The following is a 23,914-nucleotide window of genomic DNA, read 5'->3' as shown; positions in this document are numbered from 1 at the left end:
TTGACCTTTCTGAGAAAGCCCCCCTCAAGCCAAAGGTCGAAACGTCAAACACCTCTAGGGGCGTGACATTATCAAAATCATCAGAAAATTACGTTTCGAAAATGAAAGGCAACCAAATTTTGTTTACGGATAATTTAGGATATAATATTAGAACTAAAAGAGACTTGACTAGTATTAATTATAACACTGTAATAAAAGGTAACAGAAGAGTTAGAAAAAAGTTGATTAAGAGAAAGCCAATTAGTGAAAACACCATCAGCTCCAATAACAATAACGACTTCAATTTGGAGAATACCACAAAGCATAAAAGAAGACGAAAATTAAAGATAAAAAAGAAGAAAGTTAAGCACATTATATTGCCAACAACAACGCTGGATGTTGAATTATCTAAAAATCCAATTAGACAGTCAAGAAGGAAGTTTGTTATCACTAGAAAGCGTTTATTGAAAGCTTCTCCGAGTACGTATAATCTAAACGCGGCTTCTATCACAAAACTAGAAGATAAATATGAACAAGAGAAGTTACCAACAACTATTAGCCTTGAACCAAGTGCAAATGTTTCCGAATTGAACACAGAAGCAAACAGTAATGAATTTGCTTCTTCTGAACCAGAAGACACTTCTGTGTATGATGATGAAGGAGAAGAAACAACTGGAAGTACAGAAGAAGAAGAAAATTCTTCGCTTGATGAAGAATCAGATATAGACTATGATACTTCCACCACTGCAGATGTAGATGAATCCAGTATAGAGAACGATGTTGAAGATGATTACGAGGAAGATTCTACTGAAGAATATGACGATAGCGAAGTTGATGAAAATGAAGGGAAAGAAGCAGAAGATGAAGAACAAGAAAATAGTGGAGGTGAAGAAGCAGAAGATGAAGAACAAAGTAAGAGTGAAGAGGAAGAAGTAGAAGATGAAGAACATGGAAAGAGTGAAGGAGAAGAAGCAGAAGATGAAGAACGTGGAAAAAGTGAAGTAGAAGAAGCAGAAGATGACGAAGAACAAGTAAAGAGTGAAGAAAATCATACTGAAAATCAAATTCAGCATGTACCTGACTACGAACCATTCTTTCCAGAGTTGTCGGAAACTTTCGAGGCGCCAATATTCCTCCTCAAAACAACTATTCTATCATCGATCGAATTACAAACAAAGACTATAGTTCAGAGTAGACTGAGAACTTACAAATCCTTGATTACAAAAGTTAGTGGTAGTGAACAGACTGTAATAAGTACAACCGAAGTTAAGCCTCACATAAAAACAACTACTGTAGTTGAATCCCTGACTAGACTTACAACTTTGACACTGTTGGACATCGACAGCACATCACCTACAATATCTCCTAACACCGAATCCTATCAACAACTCAACCACACAGAAGGTGAGTTCTCTCTTTTGTATTATATATTTCTCTTGGTTAGTATCTGAGTCTTGATTTCTTTAGAAAACATTTTCTCTTATATTACAGAATGAATACAAAAAGTGGCTAATATGATTTGAACCCAACAACATTATATGATGATAAATTTTCGAGATCTGAATTTCTTCAATGTTACTCCCTTCATTTTCAGCCGTTAAATATCGTGGATTTGGTTGTATTGAACTATTGAACAAAACGATCGATGAATTAACATAATTATATGAATATCTAATCAAGTTATCAACAAATATTCCCAAGAAAAGAAGTAAAAAAAAATCTTTCAATTAGAAAGAGAACTTGTGAAAACACAAAAAAAGTTAAATCTGAAATCAAGACTCAATACATAATTTTATTCCAATTGTATATATCTTATGACCTTTTTATAGATAATGTTGTCGAGAAAATCATCATTATCATTTAGTAAATATTGCTCAAAATTTCTTAATGCTAAATTTAACTGAATATTACAGAAGATATAAGTAATTTCAATCCTTATTATTTGAATACCTCAGCATTATTTGTTAATAAGCTGTGACTTATTGCATATTGAAAATAAAACTTGCATATCGAAATCAAAACTGTCTCTTTCAACTTTCAAACAACAAATTCTCCAAATAAATTTGTATCATCCTTGTATATTAACTCCTGAACAATCCTTGATAAAAAAAAGTCGAATCTGACAAATTAAATCTGTAAATATTTCTTCCTCATTACACTGCAACTTTTTTCAATAAATAACCCAATTACCACGTGTTATAGCCACCAGAATAAATGGAGAAAGAAAACATATGGAAGAAGGTAGGAACTACCTAGCTACTAGAGTAATGTCTAATGGTGTTGAAGTAATAGTAGCAGGAGACAAAAGCACAATACCAGGAGAACCTGACGTTAAAAGAGTTCTTCCTAGTACTATTTTCAAAGCTGTTACTCTGAGACCAAGCACCTTAAGTGAATACATGATGATGCTGATGCCATCTGATGCTTCAAAGGTAACTAACTCACCCAGAAAAAGATAGCAAGAACTCATCATGGTGTTTTAATTATTTTCAGTTAAAAAGCATCACATCTTCCTTAGTTCCCAACAACAAATTTGTAACTAAGACTTGTCTTACAACGTTCACTTACCTCACAACATACTTAGAAAGTGGCACCACAACAATATCTAGTCATGAACAAGTTGTGTCAAATATAGCAACAGAAGAGAGAAACACTGCAAAGATCCATCCAACACCTTCAATGGGCATTACTCTAACACAGGTAAGGTTTCCATAAAACCCTTGCTTCTAATTATTATTGATTTTAAATCTACATTTTCAGTACCCAAGTATGTCAGTTGGAGTGTTCCACACAACATACACATACTTGAATACTCTGGTGGATGGAGACCAGCCCCTAATAATCACTTCAAAACACACAGTGACCAATACTGTCACTGCTCCAGACGACTATCTATCTCTCATTCAACCATCTGAAGAAGTGGTACCTCAGAGAGACACCAACACCTACTACAGCACAATCATGCTTACGAAAACAATAAAAGATGGCAAAAAAACGAAGCTAGTCAGCAAAGAAGAAAAACTTACTCAAATTGTCATAACAGAATCAAAGCCACCAAAGGCAGCATCCATCATGACGTCTTATGTGGCTTTGGATGTTGAAGATCCAAAGAATGGTCTCAACGCTTCTACCACAGATATCGTGAAGACATACTATGTGACGTACACTTACTACAACACCCTTGTTGAAGATGGAAAAACTGTTGTTTACACTAATATCTCGACTTCAAAAGATGTATCTACGCAGAAGATTTACTTACAAGAAAACAATGAAGTGACTCCTGATAATGTAGTTATTATTGCTACGAAGACTTACCATACAACCTTCACCTATTTCACTACGTTGTTACAGGAGAATAATCCAGCAACTCCAACAGTGGTTAGTTCTCATTCCACAGTAGTGGAGAACGTAGCTACTGAAACCATACATCCCAAACAACTCAACGAAAACTACTGGAAGATGCTGAAGAATGAACTGAAAAATGTACAAGACGAAATTAAAGAAACAGTTCTTCTAAACGACGGACAACGCTTAGAGGTTACAGCGTATAAGAAACCAATAGAGCCTACTAAAGTTCTTCCAATTCAAATGACAAAACAACCTCAGCTACCTACATCTGAAAAACCAGAAGCTGAATCATCCAATCCAAATGTTATTACAGGTTCCACCATTGTTTTCTTTGACGATGACCCATTCTTACAAGCAGCAGCAACTCCGAATCTTAATGTACAAACTGCATCTAAGAACAAAGCAACCACAAGCTCAGAGGTCATCAAGAAAACCCAGATCCTCTCTAGCAGTAGTAAGATAAAGAAATCGAAGACACAAAATGTAAAGCCCTCTAAATCAGTGAGTCCTTCTAGACCCGTCAAAAAAGCGGAGAACTCAAAGAAGAAACAGTCCACCAAGTTGCCCAAACCGGAAGTGGTTGAAGCTGTTTCTAACAATGGAGATTTACTAGGTTTAGGATCGATCAATATTGAAAGCTTAAAAGCTTTGACGCCAGTTATAAACGCTATGGCGGGTCTAATCGAAACAAATTTAAAACCCAAAAAGAAGAATAACACGCAAGGTGGCGTCACTAATCCCAAAACCAACAAGAAGAATATACCTTCCTACCAAGATGACAACCAGAATCGATCACCAATATACATTCCGGTAGGAGACTTGGAAGTTTCAGAAAGCCAAAACATAGCAAGCTACCATCATCAAAATGTTGTCGAAGGGGGTAAAGTAAATTTCAAAAAACCAACACATGAGACTCCTTTAATAAGTGGTGGGATACCAATATCACCTGGAGAAGTTATAACTGCTAATTCCGACGTTATTGTTGGCAAACCTGGTAGAATACTTCCGAGAGTACCTCCGATACCAGTTAATGAAAAACACGTAACAGAAATAGCAGACTTGCATCCGCCTCCTACCACAAACTTCCGAGCCAACCGTGTGCCAATTCCTGTACCTCATGATGAAGTATCTTCTTCCAATGTGCGCCCCAAAGATGATTACATCGGGCCACCACCTCCGATTTCAGGTAAACCCTATGGAAGAGGAGAAAAACACAAGCATATCCCTTTGCATCACAATGAAGATCGCCATCATAACCGACCACATAACCACGTGAGCATCCCCATGTATCAAAACCACCACCACCAGTTCAACTACGGTTTGAAGAACAACGATAATGCTGAACAACCAAGTCTTCAAATCGAAATACAGAAGAAATACGAGGATGTGTCCCAAGATAACGTTCCGTTTTACACTCAACCCTCACCAGTACTCAACCACAACAAGAACTTTCAAGCTTCGGTGATCAAAGAGCCTATGGTACTTCCGGAGGTGATAGAAAGATCAACAGGTCAACCTCTACTAGTGAACATTCAGCCAAGCCAAGTAGCTTTTGTGAATATACCCCACAACCGTACTACAGCTTTAATTTATGGAGGATCCACTGAACCACACAGATATGGACAGTATTTCGACGACCCTTCACCTCACTCTGGCTCAGATAATGCTGTTAATGAGAATATGAACGTTATACAATATACTTCAGGGTATCCTTTGGATTCCAACCAAAAACAAGTAAAAGGTGTTATAACTGTTGGAACGCAGACTATCAAAGTCGAACCTGAGAACCCGAATAGTAGAATCGAGAATATACATACATCTAAACCTAAAGACTCGTACTTCAATGCTAACAATCAGGATATTAACGTACAGGTGCCACCAATCTCGTTTGGGATGTTCCAAAATGATAACGAATTCAACGCTCATGTTATCAATCATGGGAACGATTTGAAATTGCAAATCCCGCCTGTAGCTTATGAAGTGACTAAAGCTCATAACAAAAACGACAATTACAATTTGGCTAATAATTCTTACAAGTATACAATGCTCCAACCAGTTTATCAACAAACTAACCAGAAGAAAGACCAAGATAACCCGAAAGATATCAGAAACAAACACCCTAATATTAATGGAAATACATTCAACCAAAATCAACCAGCTTTATATTACATGAACCATTCTATCACTTCAAATAACAGGAGACCGAACAGAACTAAGACGAAAGTGCAGATAAAAAATCATGGCAGTAATCCACATACAAACTACCAAGGTGTCACTTTAGCAGACTACATGATACCTCCAACATTCAAACCCAAGCAATCTAAACCTATACCATTCCGCAAGCACACCAGTAGACCACCAATTCACAGACCACAATCGCAAGGACAAACATTCCAACAGAAATACATACCACACGGCGAATCTATACGTAGAAACAACTCTGTTTTCAACGGGTATGGATCTCCCAACCCTAACGATCTGTTAGCACCAGACTACGATCTTATCAGTGTGGATGGAGAGGTGATCCAAGAATCGAACAGTCATCCTCTCAGGGTGAAGACTACTCAAACACCTCTAAGAAACAACTATTCTACTCATCAGAACAACGGGTTCAAACAACCTCAAGAAAATGAAGTGCATGACTTCCAAGCACCAGTTATAGAAGATCCAAGACCTTTCATCAAGAATCCTGTAAACCAATTCAGCTACTTCGGTAATGACTTCAAGGTGAGCAGCTTCAATAGGAGTGATATCAAGAATTTACTGAAGGATGAGATAGTAAGGTACGAACCAAAAGTAGAAGCCAATAATTATAAACCAATAACTATCGATCAAACATCGTATCAGAATCAACAACAAAGCACACGTAAGCCTCCAACTGTAGCAAATAAAAGGAAAGTGAGTACCACCAAGGCTCCTGTCAGGAATAACAGACCTGTGGTGACGTCTCTTCCAATTGATCATGAAAGGGAGCGTACTGAAACACCTTTTTCGGTTGTGAACACCATGAAATCAACTCAAACTGAAAAACCTTTCAATGGGACACCTGTGCAGATCAGATTCGACGACAAAAATAGCATTAAGACAACAATAATCCATGGAGAAGAAAAATTTGCCATCAATAACTACTTGGACGCCAATAAAAGAGACCAAGTCAGGCCCAACGTTGATCAGCCCAGTTTAGAAGTTTTAAAACCACCCCCACTAGCACCAACACAAAATACCTTAATCAAAGTAACAACAACATCCAAACCAAAAGAAGTATCAAAGGCTCCTGATACAAATATACTTAGGATACCGGTGTACACAGCTGCAGTACCTCCACCTCAACCAATGGAAGAGATGAAACCACCTCCAGTAACAACGGTTGAGCGTGAGATTATTGGTATGAGTCCACCTCCTATAACTACATACAAGCCTTTGTTGAAACTGAAGATTCCAACGGTGAGACCTGTAATTCCCTCACAAGTGAACAATCTCAAAGAGCCTATCAGACAAGTGCAGCGCGTAACAACAACAACAGCCAGACCAACAATAAAGATTAGAACCAGAAGGCCTTATCTTCCTAGAAGAACTTTCAAACCAACACTTGGAACGACCTACAGACCGGTAACTGAAGGAATCCAACATCCAGTTTATGATTCATCCACTGAGACTAGATCGACCTTTGTTTCTTCGAGTAGTACCACTCAGGCTCCTCCAAGAATAACAACACCATCATCTACTACATCTGAAACGCGTAGACCAATACTGGATGATTCGGTGGATTCCAGAGAAGGGTATATTATGACTGGTCCATATCTTCGTAATATATCGCATCATGAAACCTCTACTTTTGGTCATGGTAACAACCATGAAGTTGTTGGTTTTGAATCAGATAAAAAAGAAACCGTAGTACCAGTTGAAGATAGTAGGGAAAGGATAAGAATTCCAGTTAAAACGAATGAAGATAGAATAAGAAACGATGGAGAACGAATAAGGATTCCGGTTAAAATTCATGATGATAAAATAAGAGTGGCTGAAACTTCTGAAATCAAACAGATCGTACCATCAAGGATCGAGAAAACAAGTTTGAGGATACTCCCAACAAAATTCATAACGCACACTCAGACTCTAACTGTGACCATCACCAAAACCACGGTACTGAAGACTCCAGGACTACCGCCAGTTACCTCAACGCTTTTGGTAACCAAAACTGAGAAGTCCACGATAGTGGATACTGTAACTGAGTTCCACACATTAGTCCAACCAACAAGTGTTGTTGAGACCATTACCACTACTGTCCAGCATGGAAGCCTTTATCCTCCAGATGTATATGGAAAACCTTACCCTTCTATCCAAATACAACCAACAGAGACCATCATCGGACAGATAGTGACACCAACAGCCAACGAAATTTCGAATGAAAGCTTGGAGGATTTCATTATCACAGACACAGATCCACCAAATACATCCAACGAGTCCCAAACGTCCATAGAAGACAACGACACGATATTGGTGGTGCTGACCGACAAGAAAAACGGTCCTCTTGTTAAAGTACCTCCAACTGAAGAGGTCCAGACTAGAGACGAGATGCTAAGCACTAACAAACTGAACGACGTGTTGATCGCTGGTGTGCTGTCTGCTAATCCACCTAGTATCGATACTGATGTGACTGACAGGTGTGAACCTGAATGCAAAGCATCTAGGAATGAGTTGTGTCAAAAGACCAATGGGCTGATGAGGTGCGTTTGCAGGCCTGGTTTCGCCAGAATGTTCCCTGATAGACCTTGCAATCGTAAGTGAAATTCAATTTTTCAGTTGCAACCATTGTGTTAACTGTTAACTTTCCAGCAACTTACACGTATTCTATGGAGATCGAACTCGACCACCAGGGAAAAAAGAAGTTGATCTATAACGAATATCTGGACAAAGCCAATAGTTCAGAGTATATAAAGTTGGCAGCTGCTACCCATGAAGCCCTGGACAGAATGGTGATGCAATCGGATCTAAGGGACATTTACCATGGTGTCCACTTAAAATCCTTCAAACCAGGAAAGACTGGGGTCGTCAACAACTTCTCCCTTCAGGTTGGTAGATAATAATCCAGATGGAGCACAAATAATACACCTTTACTTTTATTTTCTCTGTCTGACTCAATCTGACAATAATAATAGTTCAAGTTGATCTAGACTCCTCCTACAACATTCTCAATTTTGCAGCTCTCAGATAACACCGATGAGAAGCGACTAGAAGAAGTCTTCAAGAAATACCTCCGTAGTAACAATTTCAGCCTTGGAGGCACAGACCTTTATGCTTCGAAGACGAGTCAACAGAGCCTCAAGGCCTCTGACTTCGATGAGTGTCAGAGCCCCAAGTTCCACGATTGTTCCGAAAACTCGCAGTGCTTCAACCTCAAGGGAACCTACACCTGCAGTTGTAAAGAAGGCTACTCCGACCTTTCTGAGAATGTCATTTACCCCGGTAGAGTATGTTCTGCAGAACTGGTAGGCTGTGAGAGGTGTAACTACCACGGTACCTGTTATTCTCGTGGTGAAGATCAGATTATATGTGAATGCTTCCAGTGGTACAGTGGTGAAACGTGTTACATCAATCTTAAAGGTGAGGTTAGGTTTGTCTTTGATAGATCAGACAAAATATTTGGTTTGGTTGGTCCTAATTGAATCATCGTTTTTTTTAGTGCTCCTTATCGGACTGGTTTGTCTTGGTTTCATTCTGTTTGTTCTTCTGTTGATCTGTTGCATCGTAACTTGTTGCAAAAAGAAGCCCTCTCCAAAAATGAACACTGGTTTGAGTTTCTTCCCGCAAAGAGTGCCTCATCCGTCTGACAGAAGCACCTTAGATCGAAGGGCTATGATAAGGGACAGCAGCTCAGAGGATAGCAGATCTGAAACGAATAGTTTACCTTATATCACTAAGGTAAGTGAAGGAGAAGTTCTGATTAAATTCTTCTATGTCACCTAAGCTTTGTTAGGTCAGATAGATCTTAGAAAACTATGTAAACATCTCTTTGGTTTCCAGCAAAAGTCGAAAAGACCAAAGAACGCTATGAAAAAACCACCAGCACCGAGAAGAATGGACATGAACAACAAGCACTCTCATATCTCCAACGAACAGAAAGACAGATCGTTAACAGTAATGATCCCAAGAGCTAAATACCACGCTGCACCACCAGCTCCTAACATGAGCAGTTATACCATGTTCGATGCCTCCAAGTCCAGCGTCAGCAAACCACAGAACAACGAATCCAAACTCCTGAGTTATCTGGATGCCGGACCATCTCCACATAAGGTGAGCAAATAGTTGAAATGTTGAAAAGTGCATAATGCAGGTTCCTAAAAAATCGATAGATTAACATTTAGCAGATTGGTATCTCTGTGCGATCATTTAACCTAAAAATCAAACCATAGAGATATAAGAATTCTATGTTTTCAACACAGATATCTCTGACCATAGAAATGTTTTTAACCTTTTGCAACTGGTTGCAACAGGTGTACCAACTTGTCATAGAATCGAATTTTATGTCGTATTTTTCAAACTGAATTGTTGATTAGATGGCTACTCGACAGGCTGAGCCGCCCAAAAGAAAATACAGCAGCCAGGTGAGCGAATCTTTCATAGACGACGAGCCAATATCGCGCAAGACCTCTGGAGCTTTAGTATCTGCTGGCTTTGAGGTATCTGCAACTGTCATGAACAACATGGGCACCCTTGGAACCACATGTGGCACAGAAGCTGACAGGAGTGAGAACGCAACACTTATCCAGAAAATAAGCGCAGATTTGCTATCTTGCGCTGAGACCAGGTCACAAACTAACACGCTGAGAATTATTGAGTGAGTTTTCATGTGAATATGGCATTAGTCTTGCAACTTAAGAAGCATTATATAGAAAGATCACTGTGTTCTTAACATGAACTAGCTTTTGATACATTTATTCATACATTAAAAAATAAATCGAGCCCAAACACGGTACCTTGCGGCACACCGCATCTTAACTCTGCTGTCATTATTACTGGTTTTTGTTGGGAAACTTCTTAAGAATAAATAATATCCTTAACAATGTTACCCATTCACTAGCTTCGAACAGAAATCAATAAGACCCAAAACCTTGCCTTGTGGCACACCGTATCTTTTCGTAATTCCTCTTATTTTCAGAGATGAAGACCTCGATCCAATGTCTAACTGGATGGACATGGAACCAAGGGTTACGTAAGTAATCAAATAACGTTTCTTTTCCCTGTTGAGACATTCACAATTTTAGGACAATATCGGAAAGTCGATCTTATGAAGAAACGACGATTCCACCACCTATGAAGTCACTGAAGTATGATTACGATACCAAAGCCTCTTTACATTCAAACTCCCATTCTCATCATCATGATGTAAGTTCATTATTTACGCCAGTTTTAACATGTCTTACAATGGAAGGAAATGGAAGATAAACTTAACAACTTTTGAATTTTGTCAGGTTAAAATTGAAAGGGGTTTTGAAAAAATCTGTGACTTAACCTAACCTAACCTAACTAACGTTCCCTTACCTTTCTTAGGGCCATGAACAACCAAAAGAAACAATTTAATCAGAAGGTGTAAAAATATCTTCAGTTTTGCAATCTTTTAAACTCTTACAGTAGCCAACTTCAAACTTATGAACTCAAATCAGAGTCTGCTTATAGCTTCAGGAAAGTGAAAGGAAACCACAACGTTAGAAGCCATCACACTATACATAAGATACAATTCCAATTTTACATCACACAAATATTCCCAGAGAGGCATGTGGTAGCACTGTTATCTGCACAATCGTCATATATATATTTATTCAGGATAAGGGGATTTTTTATGTTGGTAACATTAATTGAACTAACTTCAAGCGAATATGCTAAAACGTTAATAAACATCCGAATGTTTTGAGTTATTAATTTCTTTTTTTCAATTCAACCCTATGAAGGAAGTAGCTGAAAGGGATCTAGGATCAACTTTCCTTTTGCCACACACTCATTTATATAAACCAGAAAGGGTGAGTTTACTCATTAGGGTAGTTAGGGTATTAACTTTTTAGGTGCAGCTATATTTTTTTCATCAAGTTACTAATTACAATTTTATTTTTTGTTTCAGGGAAGCGATATCTCTGGATTTGAATCCCTCTGACCCCAAAACAGTCACTGGGATGCGTAAGAAGGATGTCCTCTCGAAAATCAAAGAGCTCAGGCATACCAACTGAATTTTTGGCCATATTTCAAATGTACATATTTTGTATCTTTATCAAATTTTATATTAAATAATACTTGGTCTAGGTTTAGGGAGTGTATGTGATGTAAATATTTTTTTAAGTTAATATTTATGATAATTTAGCTTTTTTTATATTCAAGTTTAAGACTATAACAAACTGAAAATATATTTGTATATCTGTTTTTATATATGCATTTTGTAGTTATTGTATTATCTATAAACAAATATGCAAATTGTGCAATTGAGGTGAAGTGCCACGAGATTTCATTCCAAATTTCGATAATTTGTGTATATAATGAAGTTTTATAATGAATCAAGATTTATGTCTATATCTATGTTGACAATAAAGTGTATTGTAAAAAAAATCTCGTTTTCATTAAAAATCCTAACGTAAGTTGGTATGTTTGTCCCAAATCTGAACAGAACAGTAAATCGAAGTCACTTTCTTGAATTCAAAAAGTCAAGTCAACTATGTTTTCCACTTTTCATTTAAAAAAATATCTCATTCAAATTTGAATGAGGACAGTGCCGATAACCTAGCGGATGTATTAATCGCAATCGTATTGGTCAATGCTTAAGCGACCTTGAAAAGTAGATCAAAAAGTCGATAGGCATCGAACAGCAGTTAACCTATTAACCTCCATTCATCAATCTATAAAAACAAGGAATGGAATGAATGGATTCAATTCGACACATTTGTTATCTATGTTGAATAGATAATATATCAGTTTCCTACTCAAAAATGTTCAATATACATAATATAGGTTGATATGATATGATAAATGCTCAACCCCTTGAGGTTATGTGCGCTCCTATCCAAGAATTAATCTCTGATAAAAAATTGGAATTTTAGCATAATATAGTATTTTCATCAATTTTAATAATGGCAGGTGAAAGTCTAAGGAAAAATGAAATTAAACAAGTTTATATCTCATCATTTCTGGTCAGTATGAATATTTAAATTGTTGCATATTGAAAAAAATATGTATACTTTTAAGGCTGGAGGCTTTGCTGGATTTGCTGTAGATATGAGTTTATTTCCTTTGGATACTTTGAAAACTCGACTTCAGTCTCCACAAGGTTTCCTTAAAGCAGGTGGTTTCAGCAATGTTTACAAGGGTATAGGTCCACAAATGATTGGAAGTGTACCACAGGGTACGTAATGACTTAATTCACTTTTTCCTTGTCTGTGTGATAAAAAAAGAAATGAAAACATCTTTTTTGTAGGGGCTCTATTTTTCCTAACCTATGAAAGTATAAAATATTACCTGGATCCGTATGTAACAGATAAAACTAGACCTTTAGTTCATATGTTTGCCGCATCTACAGGTGAAGTGGTAAGTTTTATGAGGCAAATTTTCTGCTGGTTTACTATATACATATCTTTAAGGTAGCTTGTTTACTACGAGTACCAATGGAAGTAGTGAAACAGAGAAGACAAACGGCTGTGAATAAGAAACATACCTCATTGCACATAGCCATCAAAACTTATAAACGTGATGGATTTATGGTAAGAATGACCTCTTTTAATTTTATTTATCTCAACAATATCACTTAGTTGATTTTATGAGTTTGAATTGGATATTTTAAATTCCAGGGGTTTTACCAAGGTTTCAGATCAATGGTTTATAGGGAAATACCGTTTTCATTTATTCAGTTTCCGTTGTTAGAATATTTCAAGACTAGTTATCGAAAAAAAATCAAAAACAATATACCATTGGAACCTCACGAAGTGGCCTTATGTGGATGCTTAGCAGGTAAGCAAATATTCAATAAAAGTTCTAAGGAAGTTTGAGTTTGTGAATTAATTTTCAGGTGGTATAGCAGCTGCTGCGACAACTCCGTTAGATGTTGTAAAAACAAGAATAATGCTAGAAACTAAAAAAAAGGAAGGCAATAAATCACTTGACATCAAAAATGTATTTTTAACAGTTTTAAGGGAGAAAGGAATAAAAGGGTATGATTGTTTGACTTCTAATTTGAGTAAATTGAATAGGTTTTTATTGAAGTAACAGGGAATATGACATTTTTAATTTTTTTTCAGGTTATTTGCCGGGTTCGGACCAAGAGTTGCTTGGATCAGTTTGGGGGGTTATATATTTTTCGGTGTCTATGATTTTGGTAGAAGATTTAGCAACACACATATTCTTAATGTTGATCCAGATCCTCCCCTGTGATAATCCAAAATATGGATGACATTAGTAGTTTTTCAATAAATTGTTTTTTTTTATTTTGAAAAATTTTTTTCCCCATACCAAATTTTATCAAAATATATGGAAATCCTCAAAATTTCACATTCGGTCCCTAAATGGGACCGTCTTTATCCCAAACAGTGTACTAATACCAAAGTTCATTAAAATTTACTGGTGTAATTTTCAAAATCCCAATTTTTTTTCCTCGAAAAGTTTCGGAGAGACTAAGAAGCAAAATCAATGAAAATCAGTGGGAAGTTAAAAAAATTCATTTTTAAAAATGACTTTTATTAAAATTTCAGCAATATGTAACATACACATTGTATGCAAGGGATGAGATGTCAATATATTCTGTCACCAATATAAAAGGGAAATCGGTGAAATTCAATGCTGCATTTATCTTATGATTTAGTAATTATAGAAAAGCTTTTGTATATATTCAATATTTTCCAGAGAATTTTGAATCAAAGAATAAAACAAAAGCAAAAAGTTGATAGTTATAAATATATTCTGCTAACAAGCTCCAAAATGTTTGCATTTATTAAATCAACTTGTCCAATAGGCCGAATATTCGAAAATTGAAGGGATGAGAAACAACTAAAATATGTCACACACATAAGAATAATCAACTCACTTTAAGTATTTAAAATATTATTTAAATATTTCCCGATAGCAATTAAGAAAGCGATTCAACGATCGCTTAGTAGAGAAATCTACATCAATTCTCATTAAACATCTGCAAAAATATTTTTATTTGAAAGCTAAAACTCTTTTTTTAGCCGATTCTCTCTCAAATACTAAATCCCTCAAAATAACAAGTATTTTCTATCTACATTTACTTAAATTATATCATTTCTCGATAATAGTCTGTTTTAAACAGAGAAATTAGATAGGAAAGAAATAGGAACAACCAATTGATGAATTTCAACAAATACTCAATTCCAATTGGTTATTTCTCTGTGTAAACTAGGCTTGAGTATTTACCCCACTTGGGTAACGCCCCTTTTTCCTGATTGGAAGATAACCTATATTTGACGACATTCGTTAAATGTCAATATCACATAAATGTATGTGGATTATTGTAAATTTTATTCAAAAACTGTCTCGGTCATTTAATTAGCAATTGATAAATCAATGTTATGATTCATATAGAGAATTTATATTTCAAAAATAAAGCTAAAAGATTGTCCATTGAAAATGCAAGAATTCTTGTAAATCAAGGAGAAGCAACTATTCCATTATATGTGTGACCTGAATTTTTTGTTCCTCATAAAAAAATAAGCGACAAATTTTGTCGAATAATTTCTGAACAGAATCAAATCCATATAAAAGCAATTTCAGGAATTTGCGAAACATTCTTCAGACATCAAAATAAAATTCAATGTTTTCAAATATGTTCAGAAAATATAGGACAGACCTCTTTCTTAATAAAATATTGTTTATCGATAACATTGATGTAGTACCACACAATTTTGAAGTTGAAATTGATATCAAAATAAATAACTCAAATCAAAATATACAAAAAAAAAAAAAGAAAATGTAATTAATCTAAAATGAACCAATACACCATATAATTAATGATGAACATAATTTATCATATACTAAAAAGCTAATATATAATAGACAACAATTCGTTAATATTAACATCAGCTACAAGATGGCAGCACCAACCGTTTCAATAGGTTATCAAAAAGGTGGACAGAACAGTACCGTTTGATTACAGGATTATTGTGTGGTGTCCAGCTTTCCCAATTAACCTCGCATCGATGACATTCTGTCAGTTTTGAATAACTTTACAAACTAAACTATGAAAAGTTCTTATTCCACAAGTTTTAGGACTTTGCCGATGGCAATCGTTTTATCTGGAAGAAAATTTTTTATTGTTAGAGAATGAGTTGGATCTTAATTTTTTTCGACTACTCACTTTCATCTCTTAGCGTGAATCTGCCCATCTGAGGCATCGATTTGAAAGGTTCTAAGCAAATTACTCCAGCACATTCTATTCTCATAATCGCTACTTGGTCCTGTTTTACAAATCTGGGCCTAGTTTTACTTTTTTCACCTGTTTTCTTATCTACCAAACATATTAAGGCCTGAAATATATACATAATAAGCTTAGCCTCATATCTATTGTCTATAGATATATAAAACAAGTTAGGTTAGTTAGACCATTTACACAGAAAATACGTTTTTCAAAACTTCGGACTATTTCAGAAACCAGAGAATTTATTATCAACATGGCCCACCTGAATCCCCTAATATTTGACAGTAGACGTTAGAATAGTTTATTTTTCAGAGGTTATGGAGCTTTGACAATCGCTGTCAAGTTGTAGAATATAGGTTAAATGTCAGTTTGACGGTAATTCGTTTGCTGCTGATTATAGAACAGGGTAAGATTACAATTGATCCACTAAGTTTTTCTTTGAACGAAGTTTAAAATCATAATTTCGATATGAAATCATGGAATTTCGACATTCAAAGACTGAATTCAACAAAAATGTATCTAAATTAGTTGTGCAGCCAAACTTCAAGTCTGCTGCGACCACTACTTCATTCAATATAATCTGGTAGATCTAATGACTCGCAAGTCAACTAAATCTACACGTCATTGACTTCGTTTTTAGAATTCTCTTCAAGTTTTTTATTTTATGGTAATATACAGCTGTTGTACTGCGCTGTCTTAGAGATTGGGCACCATTTGTTATTCAACATGTTACCAATAACAAAATGAGTTATTATCTGCTTGAAATAAATTTTTAATAACAAAACAAGCTGTACTCACGTTAACGGTGACTTCTTCAGCTGCGCAATGAATATGCATGACAGCACTGTAACCAGCACAAATAATTGATTTGTGTTCGAGTATAACCAATTGAGCATCAAAAACTCTTCCAGTATGTATGGGATTGATGGCGTCGCACAGTACGAAACCGGGACTAACATCTTCTTCCTCTACACCTTTCACTTTGATTTTTACGTTCTCACCAGGTACTACGCGGTTCACCTCGTCATCGTCTGAGAGCAGCATATCGACAGTAACCGGTGTCTGCATAAAAAGTTGAATCAAATTAGGAGGGGCAATTTGAAACAAGACTTCTTAATTTCGATGATTTATCATTTAAAAACATAAAAAAATGTAAGAATATAAAAAAGAATGAAAAACATTATAACTCAACAATTTGATATTAATTTAGGTTATTCTTATGGGAATTGCAATAAAGAAAACTCACCCTGTTTGGCATAATAACCATACTTTGTCCTTTTCTACATTCTCCCGATTCAACCTTACCCATAAGGACTGTACCCATATCCTTATATTTATCTACAATTGGCATTATAAAAGGTCCATCATTTTTTCTGTTGAGTGAGGGTAAACTATCGATGAATGGAATAAATGCAGGACCCCTAAAAGAAATAGGGTGTTGACAGATGTTTCAAATCAAATAAAAAGTGAATACATAATGGGTATGGTCTGTATATCACCTTGGTTACTATGGTTAGTAAGTTGGTGGTCCGTATATGTCAAATCCGTCAAAAACCGGTGACCTTTCCCTCAAACTTCAGTGAGTTATCTGTCACCAGAGCAACCGTACTTTTATTCTGGTTAGGATCGGTAACCACGCCCACTCCGGTTGGCAGTTGTCATTTTAATTTTCAGATTATTGTTCATGAAGATTTTCCATGACATCCGACACTCAAAAACTTTATTATTTTAATTATGAAACAAATACCCTTCAGAGCCATTAAGAATTATTTGTTATGTACAAATTAAAAGAGATAAACCATTTATAACCTCCAAAATTCTGTCAATGAAAAATTTAGTTGACCATTGACAAGTGTCAAGCTGTCCGTAAATACGAAGCAGGTTACCTCAAACATTGAAAACCACTAGTAACTGCTTTGAAATTCTCGCAGATAAACGGACCATACCTATTTTCAAGTTAGGTAACGAAAAATCCCCAAGTTAGGTTATGTTTCTACTGTCAAAATAAATTTTTTCGTCCAAAACTCACCTATACCAAGGGCACAACTTCTCCTCTAGCTGTTCCTTCAGTCCCTGTCCAGTCTGTCCGGAACAGGGCAAGAAGAACAGATCCTTATTATGATTGAAGCCTAATTTTTTCAGGTAGGGTAATATCTTATCTTTGCATTCGTTGTATCTTAACTCGTCCCAGTTCACAGTCGGATCGTCCATTTTATTAACCAAAACTACTAAATATTTTACACCTGCCGTCTTGGCCAACATGGCGTGTTCTCTCGTCTGTCCCCCCCTGTCGAAACCTGTCTCGAATTCTCCCTTCCTAGCAGAAATGACCAGCACCGCAAGATCGGCTTGAGCTGCACCACCGATCATGTTCGGCACGAAACTCTTGTGGCCTGGGGCGTCCAAGATGGTAAAATGTTTTTTGTCAGTCTCAAAGAAAGCTCTCCCAACCTCTACGGTTTTGCCTTTGTCTCTTTCTGAAACGGAAAGGAGTCGAAAATGGAGAAAATTTGAAAATATTTCAAATATCATTTCATTGAATCATTTACATTTTAATTTTATTATTTTATATTTTCTATGTTTTTCATTATACTTTTCATTTCACTACTTACAATTAAATTAATTAACATTTATGAATTACAAGTTAAAGTTAAAGCTTTGAGTAGAAAATTTTTCATTTATTATTCTTTCAGTACACCATCCCAACATTGACAGAAATTTCAATATATTTCGTAGAAACTTGTTTGAAACATGTATTAGTAATCTAATTTTTTTTTATTTCAATTTTATCCATGTCTTTTTGATATGATTATGCCCTATATTGCGCTAGACCTTATTTTTTCTATTTGTCTATTTTTCAGCCCGACTGTCCATGAACATGCCTTTTTTTAAGTTTAAATCTCTATGAAATGTCAAATTGCAGGTTGACCAACACCATTCTGACATGACATGTCATTGACATGACATAACTCAAATTAAAAAGGACACTGTCTAAAATATTTAAAAGTTGTGCTTTTTGTAATTTTCAATTTTCTGTTGAAGGAGAATTCCCCAATCTCAAATAGAATAAAAATATTCTAGATACTTTCTACAAAGACCTCTGCACCAACTCACCTTCTTGGTTTGTGTCGAGTGCCCATGATAAGTACCAAGATTCCCTGCTCTTTTCCCTAGCTTCACGTTCGTATTTTTCAAGTGTCCTTTTATCAACCATCCCTGTCAGAGCCATAATTTGTCCACCGATTGTGGACTTGCCAGCGTCAACGTGTCCGATAAAGACAACATTTACATGTTCCTTCTTCTCTCCCAACACTTCTTGCTTGATTATTTTCTTCTTAGGAATCTGAAATTTTATATGAATGCCCAAATTCAATCTTCAAGCATTAGTTTTCTATAACTTAATCGGGGACAAACCCAAACAGAGGTAGGTACCTGAGAAGTTATAAAAGTTCATCTAGAATTTGTTTTTATTCTTTTTTTAGTACTTTTTAGAGTCAGTGTAAGGGTTTATGACATTATTATTATTACACTCAACAAAATTATGATTTTGTACATAAAAATAGTTTTGTAGTTCAATTTTTAATGGATTTCTTATTCTCAATTCAATTTATTAATAAAGCATATTTCAGATAATTTATGAATTCTTTGGAGTTCAAAGTGGACGAAATATTTTACTTAAGTTGGAATTACCACACTCTACTGTTGAAACGATTCGTTAAAAAAAATTGTGGTCGCTACAACTTCAGTTGAGATAATTACTAGAGTAGTTCGAATGATTAGTTCATTTGCAACTTTCTGCCACTTACTCGTTGGTTTTGAAACAATTATTATGGCCAAAATGGTTTCTAAACCAATCTAACTGAATCAGATAATCACCTTGATAGGAGCTTCTTCTGATGATGGTTCTTCTTCATCACCCTCCGGAGTGATGATGGGATCATCCTCTGCCACATCCTCCCAGGTACCGCCATCCCCTGGAGATGCATCACCATCAGCTGGTGGTATTACAGGTGGGTTTTTCACTTCCACTTGTTCGCTTGATTCAACATTAGTTCCTGAAACAAAGTGTATTTCTCAGAACCTGAATTATGCAACATTGTTTTTTTCAATATTTTTTTGAATTTCAAAACTCAGGTGAAGAAAATCATATCTATTAACTTCCCTTGCCTTTCATATTTGATCTACAGAGACAGACTGAGAATTTTGATCTACTTTAATAATTACTCAATCAAGAGTTGAATGGAATTGACTAGACTGCCTGTTCACTTTCATAAGATAAAAACCCAAAAACATTCAGTAAAATAAATGTGATACCAGAAAGATTATAAAAAATATGTGGTAATACATGTTCAAAACATGATCAATATGTGTCATTGCTAAGGATCCAAATCAAGTGATATCTGTGAAAAAGATCCTTGAACACATTCCTGTTTATCAATATCATGAATGTTCAAAATCTAAAATAATGATAGTGACATTAACCTCAAATGTAAAACAGTGGAACATATGTTATTTTCATCAATGAGAAGCAATGTTGAAGTTGTTAGACCAACAAAAACAAACATAATAACGAAAACTGAACAGATCTCAATTATTCTACCAGCATCATTTTGAATCAGAAAAATAACAGTTCTAGTATAAGTTGACATATGACTACAAAAACCAGTTATATCTAGTAAAAGACCAGTGAGGCAATTCTTGCCTGAAAAGGGGGTATATTCCGTATGATCAAGAAAAATACAACGGCAAATCAAAAAAATTAACGCGACTTATTGGCCATTTACAACGAATATACCAACTTAATTATCAAATGATCAATCATTGCTTGAATTAATAATAATAAAACAAACTGAACAGTTCTTGTGGAGAATTGCGAAATTTCAAAATAAGCACGTTCATTTCCAAGCAAACCATCAAATTCGTGGTACAATAATGTCCAAATATGATATAACCTTAAATAATATCGGCATTCCAATTAGAATATATACTTACCGTTGAGAATTCGGTGCTCAGGAGAAGCTTCAGAGACATCAGAAGAAGCAGATTCGTCCTGTTTATCAGCTGGAGATTTAGAAAAAGCAAACGAAGGCACAAATTCAACTGCATTAACGTTCAACGTGGAAAACTTTGGTGTCACATCTGCATCTTGACTTGGTGAATTATTAGCTGACATTGAATCTGCCTGCGTTTCCCAACTGTCCGGAGCTGCGTTAGTCGACATTTTCTGTTAAATTAAACTAAAACGAATTCAATAGTCACTCCACAAAATTAAAAAAGCCTTATAACTTTCAGCATATACGCGTGTAGCTCCTCTTACCACCGGAAACCAATGGCGAATGGCAATAATGGAATGAGAAATTGACAGTTCTGACAGGTAGGAATGTAAAATAAATAAAAAAATTCTTATGAGATCTATCGGGAACCCCTACAGTGGAATAAACCTGTAAAATTAACGTAAATAGAATGTTAATTGTGTGCCCGTTTATCGAAGAAGTTATTGCTCAACGTTAGCCGTTGAATGAATATTAGATGAGTTTGCGGAAGTCAGAAGTGGCGCGTCATTCAAATACTTGCAAGAAATGATACCAATAGATTTGATTTTAATATTTCTGTGGGAAACTTGAACTCTTGGCATCTAAGATCAAAAGAACATTTTACAATTTCCGTTTTTAAACTGCAAAAAATTACTATATTCAATTCATGATGAAATTCTCATTCATGTATTATGTTAAGGTATGAAGAAGTCTTACAGAAGTTTGGGAAAATCAAGATAAAATCCTTAAAAATAAAGGCTCTGATACATATTAAAATCATTCAAACCTTTGTGTTTTACAACAAGAGTTGGCAATGTTCATTTTCCATTCATTTTCGCAAATTTAGAGTCAAATTCTATGGTCACTACGAATAGTCTGTGAATCAAGTCAGATGTAAAAATATCAAATTTTTCATTAATTTAATTTCTATGAAGTACTTCAAAAACAGATAAAGAGGAATAGGCAATAATTCATTCACACTTACACATAGATAACTGTCGTGATTTAATGTTATTGAATAATAACAGGTCGGTAAAAACGTGGAGCCACTAGTTAAAAAAATCCTGAATGTTATTTTGTCATTCTGTAAACAAACCCAAAGTTGCTAATTGCCTTAATTTTTTTCTAGTTTTGGAAGTATCCGGCTACCCCAAGCTAAGAATATGGATGCTCCTAAGACATCTGATGTCGTCTTAGTGGCTGGAAATTCTCATCCAGAACTTGCTAATCTAATAGCTAAACGTTTGGGGGTAAAAACAGGAGGATGTGCCGTTTACCATAAGCAGAATCGAGAAACCATGGTACAAATTGGTGATTCAATAAGAGGGAAAGACATTTATATCATACAAACTGGAACCAAGTAAGAACATCTACAATTTTTTCTATAATATGTAACATGTGAGCACACTCTAAATAGGGTCTTTTATTGAAAAATTGTTCATTTATTCGAACAAGGGTGAAAAGTTAGGTATCATCTCATGTTTCCTTCTTTCAGTTCGTCAGAAATCAAGGAATTACAACATGTGACTTGCATGCTTGTGTTGCCGAACTATTTCAATGCTTATTCAGGGAAATTCAATATGACTCACATCCATTTGTTTCAGAGATGTAAACAACAATATCATGGAGCTACTGATAATGGCTTATGCCTGTCAAACATCGTCGGCAAAATCAGTTGTTGGTGTAATTCCATACCTACCTTACAGTAAACAATGTAAAATGCGTAAAAGGGGATGTATAGTGACAAAACTGCTTGCCCAGATGATGTGTAAATCAGGACTCACACATGTTATAACAATGGATTTGCACCAGAAGGAAATACAAGGTTTTTTCGACTGCCCAGTTGACAACTTGAGGGCTAGTCCATTTTTACTTCAGTACATTCAGGAGTGTGTAAGTTTTTATTCTTATTAGAAATCAATAAAATTTAAAGGTTTTTTTTTTATTAGATTCCAGATTATCGCAATTCTGTGATAGTTGCCCGTAATCCGGGGTCAGCAAAAAAGGCTACCTCTTACGCTGAACGTTTACGTCTGGGTATTGCGGTAATCCACGGAGAGCAGAAAGAATCGGAATCTGATGAAATCGATGGCAGGTATTCTCCACCAACTTTGCCTAGATCACGTACCATGGATGCCGGAGTTGGGGTGCCAATACACATTGCCAAAGAGAAACCGCCAATAAATGTGGTGGGAGACGTTGGAGGAAGAATTGCCATCATGGTGGTAAGTTTCATGTGATTAATTGATCAATGTAACTTCAAAAAGGTTCTATACCTTTAAAATTCATGTTTTGAGTATCGTTTCATTAAAACGAAAGCTATTTCGAATTAGGAAATCCAAGAATTTCATATCAAAATTGTAATTTTCACCATTTTTTTCAAATGCAGAACAACCTCTGTGGACCAATTATAGTACCTCTATGATTGACAGCTAATATGTCTGTCAAACTGACATTAACCTATATTCTGCAATTTTACATCAGTCTTATAACCTCTGAAGAATGATCTAATATTTTAAGTATTTCTGTTAACAGGACGACATGATTGACGATGTTCAATCATTTGTTGCTGCTGCTGAAGTTCTAAAAGAACGTGGAGCATATAAAATTTATGTCATGGCTACCCATGGACTTCTATCATCAGATGCACCAAGACTTATCGAAGATTCCCCAATCGATGAGGTGAATTAGATGTTTTTTGGATATTCACTGTACAACCCTTTAACAATGGTTTTTTTTTCAGGTTGTCGTGACAAATACTGTACCGCACGAGTTACAAAAGATGCAATGTCATAAGATTAAGACAGTTGATATTTCAATATTATTATCGGAAGCTATAAGAAGAATACATAACAAAGAATCCATGTCCTACTTATTTAAGAATGTTACTCTAGAGGATTAAGGTCTATGTCTTTAGTATGCAACTTTATGTAAAAATGCAGCGATAATGTAATTGAATCAATTCACTCTGTATTATAAATCTTGCTATCGTTTTATTTGTAATTCACCGATATCAGTATAATATATCAATATTTTATCAATTTTGTTTTATTCTCTTTTTATATGAAACTAATGCATGGTACTTTTGAATGACAAAATCCAATACTTTTGTACTAAGTTAAAACTTTCCCCTTTTTTCTCGAACAGAACA

At 35.5% G+C, this 23,914-nt stretch overlaps 4 protein-coding genes across 7 annotated transcripts; 3 read left to right on the top strand and 1 right to left on the bottom strand.

Moving 5' to 3' along the window:
- The first annotated feature begins 101 nt into the window (after positions 1-101).
- LOC123682234 lies at positions 102-11,748 on the top strand. Of its 2 annotated transcripts, none has more exons than XM_045620764.1 (13): positions 102-1,383; positions 2,182-2,411; positions 2,473-2,679; positions 2,740-8,104; positions 8,161-8,396; positions 8,529-8,928; positions 9,008-9,246; positions 9,349-9,618; positions 9,897-10,162; positions 10,484-10,537; positions 10,590-10,710; positions 11,274-11,342; positions 11,441-11,748. In XM_045620764.1, the coding sequence occupies exons 1-13, from the start codon at positions 102-104 to the stop codon at positions 11,471-11,473; spliced, it is 8,772 nt and encodes a 2,923-aa protein (XP_045476720.1). In that variant the 3' UTR covers positions 11,474-11,748. The 2 variants fall into 2 exon arrangements, with proteins under 2 accessions (XP_045476720.1, XP_045476719.1); XM_045620763.1 differs by having other exon boundaries at positions 9,882-10,162.
- A 273-nt stretch (positions 11,749-12,021) lies between these two features.
- On the top strand, positions 12,022-13,784 carry LOC123682238 (S-adenosylmethionine mitochondrial carrier protein). The gene is made up of 7 exons (XM_045620771.1): positions 12,022-12,497; positions 12,553-12,709; positions 12,782-12,891; positions 12,945-13,064; positions 13,152-13,311; positions 13,370-13,511; positions 13,599-13,784. Exons 1-7 carry the CDS (start codon positions 12,438-12,440, stop codon positions 13,729-13,731), a joined length of 882 nt encoding a protein of 293 aa, XP_045476727.1. The 5' UTR covers positions 12,022-12,437; the 3' UTR covers positions 13,732-13,784.
- Positions 13,785-14,017: 233 nt separating this feature from the next.
- Positions 14,018-21,190, bottom strand: LOC123682236 (eukaryotic peptide chain release factor GTP-binding subunit ERF3A). 2 transcript variants are annotated; one of them, XM_045620766.1, is made up of 8 exons: positions 20,723-21,190; positions 19,607-19,785; positions 18,845-19,073; positions 17,760-18,207; positions 16,977-17,151; positions 16,529-16,792; positions 15,671-15,839; positions 14,018-15,608 (listed from the first exon to the last, which is right to left on the bottom strand). In XM_045620766.1, the coding sequence occupies exons 1-8, from the start codon at positions 20,949-20,951 to the stop codon at positions 15,565-15,567; spliced, it is 1,737 nt and encodes a 578-aa protein (XP_045476722.1). In that variant the 5' UTR covers positions 20,952-21,190; the 3' UTR covers positions 14,018-15,564. The 2 variants fall into 2 exon arrangements, with proteins under 2 accessions (XP_045476722.1, XP_045476723.1); XM_045620767.1 differs by lacking the exon at positions 20,723-21,190 and adding an exon at positions 19,898-20,047.
- On the top strand, positions 21,084-23,804 carry LOC123682237 (phosphoribosyl pyrophosphate synthase-associated protein 2). Of its 2 annotated transcripts, none has more exons than XM_045620769.1 (6): positions 21,084-21,104; positions 21,893-22,123; positions 22,368-22,656; positions 22,713-22,988; positions 23,299-23,445; positions 23,507-23,804. In XM_045620769.1, the coding sequence occupies exons 2-6, from the start codon at positions 21,927-21,929 to the stop codon at positions 23,663-23,665; spliced, it is 1,068 nt and encodes a 355-aa protein (XP_045476725.1). In that variant the 5' UTR covers positions 21,084-21,104; positions 21,893-21,926; the 3' UTR covers positions 23,666-23,804. The 2 variants fall into 2 exon arrangements, with proteins under 2 accessions (XP_045476725.1, XP_045476724.1); XM_045620768.1 differs by lacking the exon at positions 21,084-21,104 and adding an exon at positions 21,631-21,791.
- The last annotated feature ends 110 nt before the right edge of the window (positions 23,805-23,914 follow it).

The sequence above is a fragment of the Harmonia axyridis genome, chromosome 6 (genome assembly GCF_914767665.1).
Source record: "Harmonia axyridis chromosome 6, icHarAxyr1.1, whole genome shotgun sequence".
Taxonomy (NCBI): Eukaryota; Metazoa; Arthropoda; class Insecta; order Coleoptera; family Coccinellidae; genus Harmonia; species Harmonia axyridis.
The sequence above is the reverse complement of the archived record's forward strand: the minus strand, read 5'-3'. Positions and strand labels throughout refer to the sequence as shown.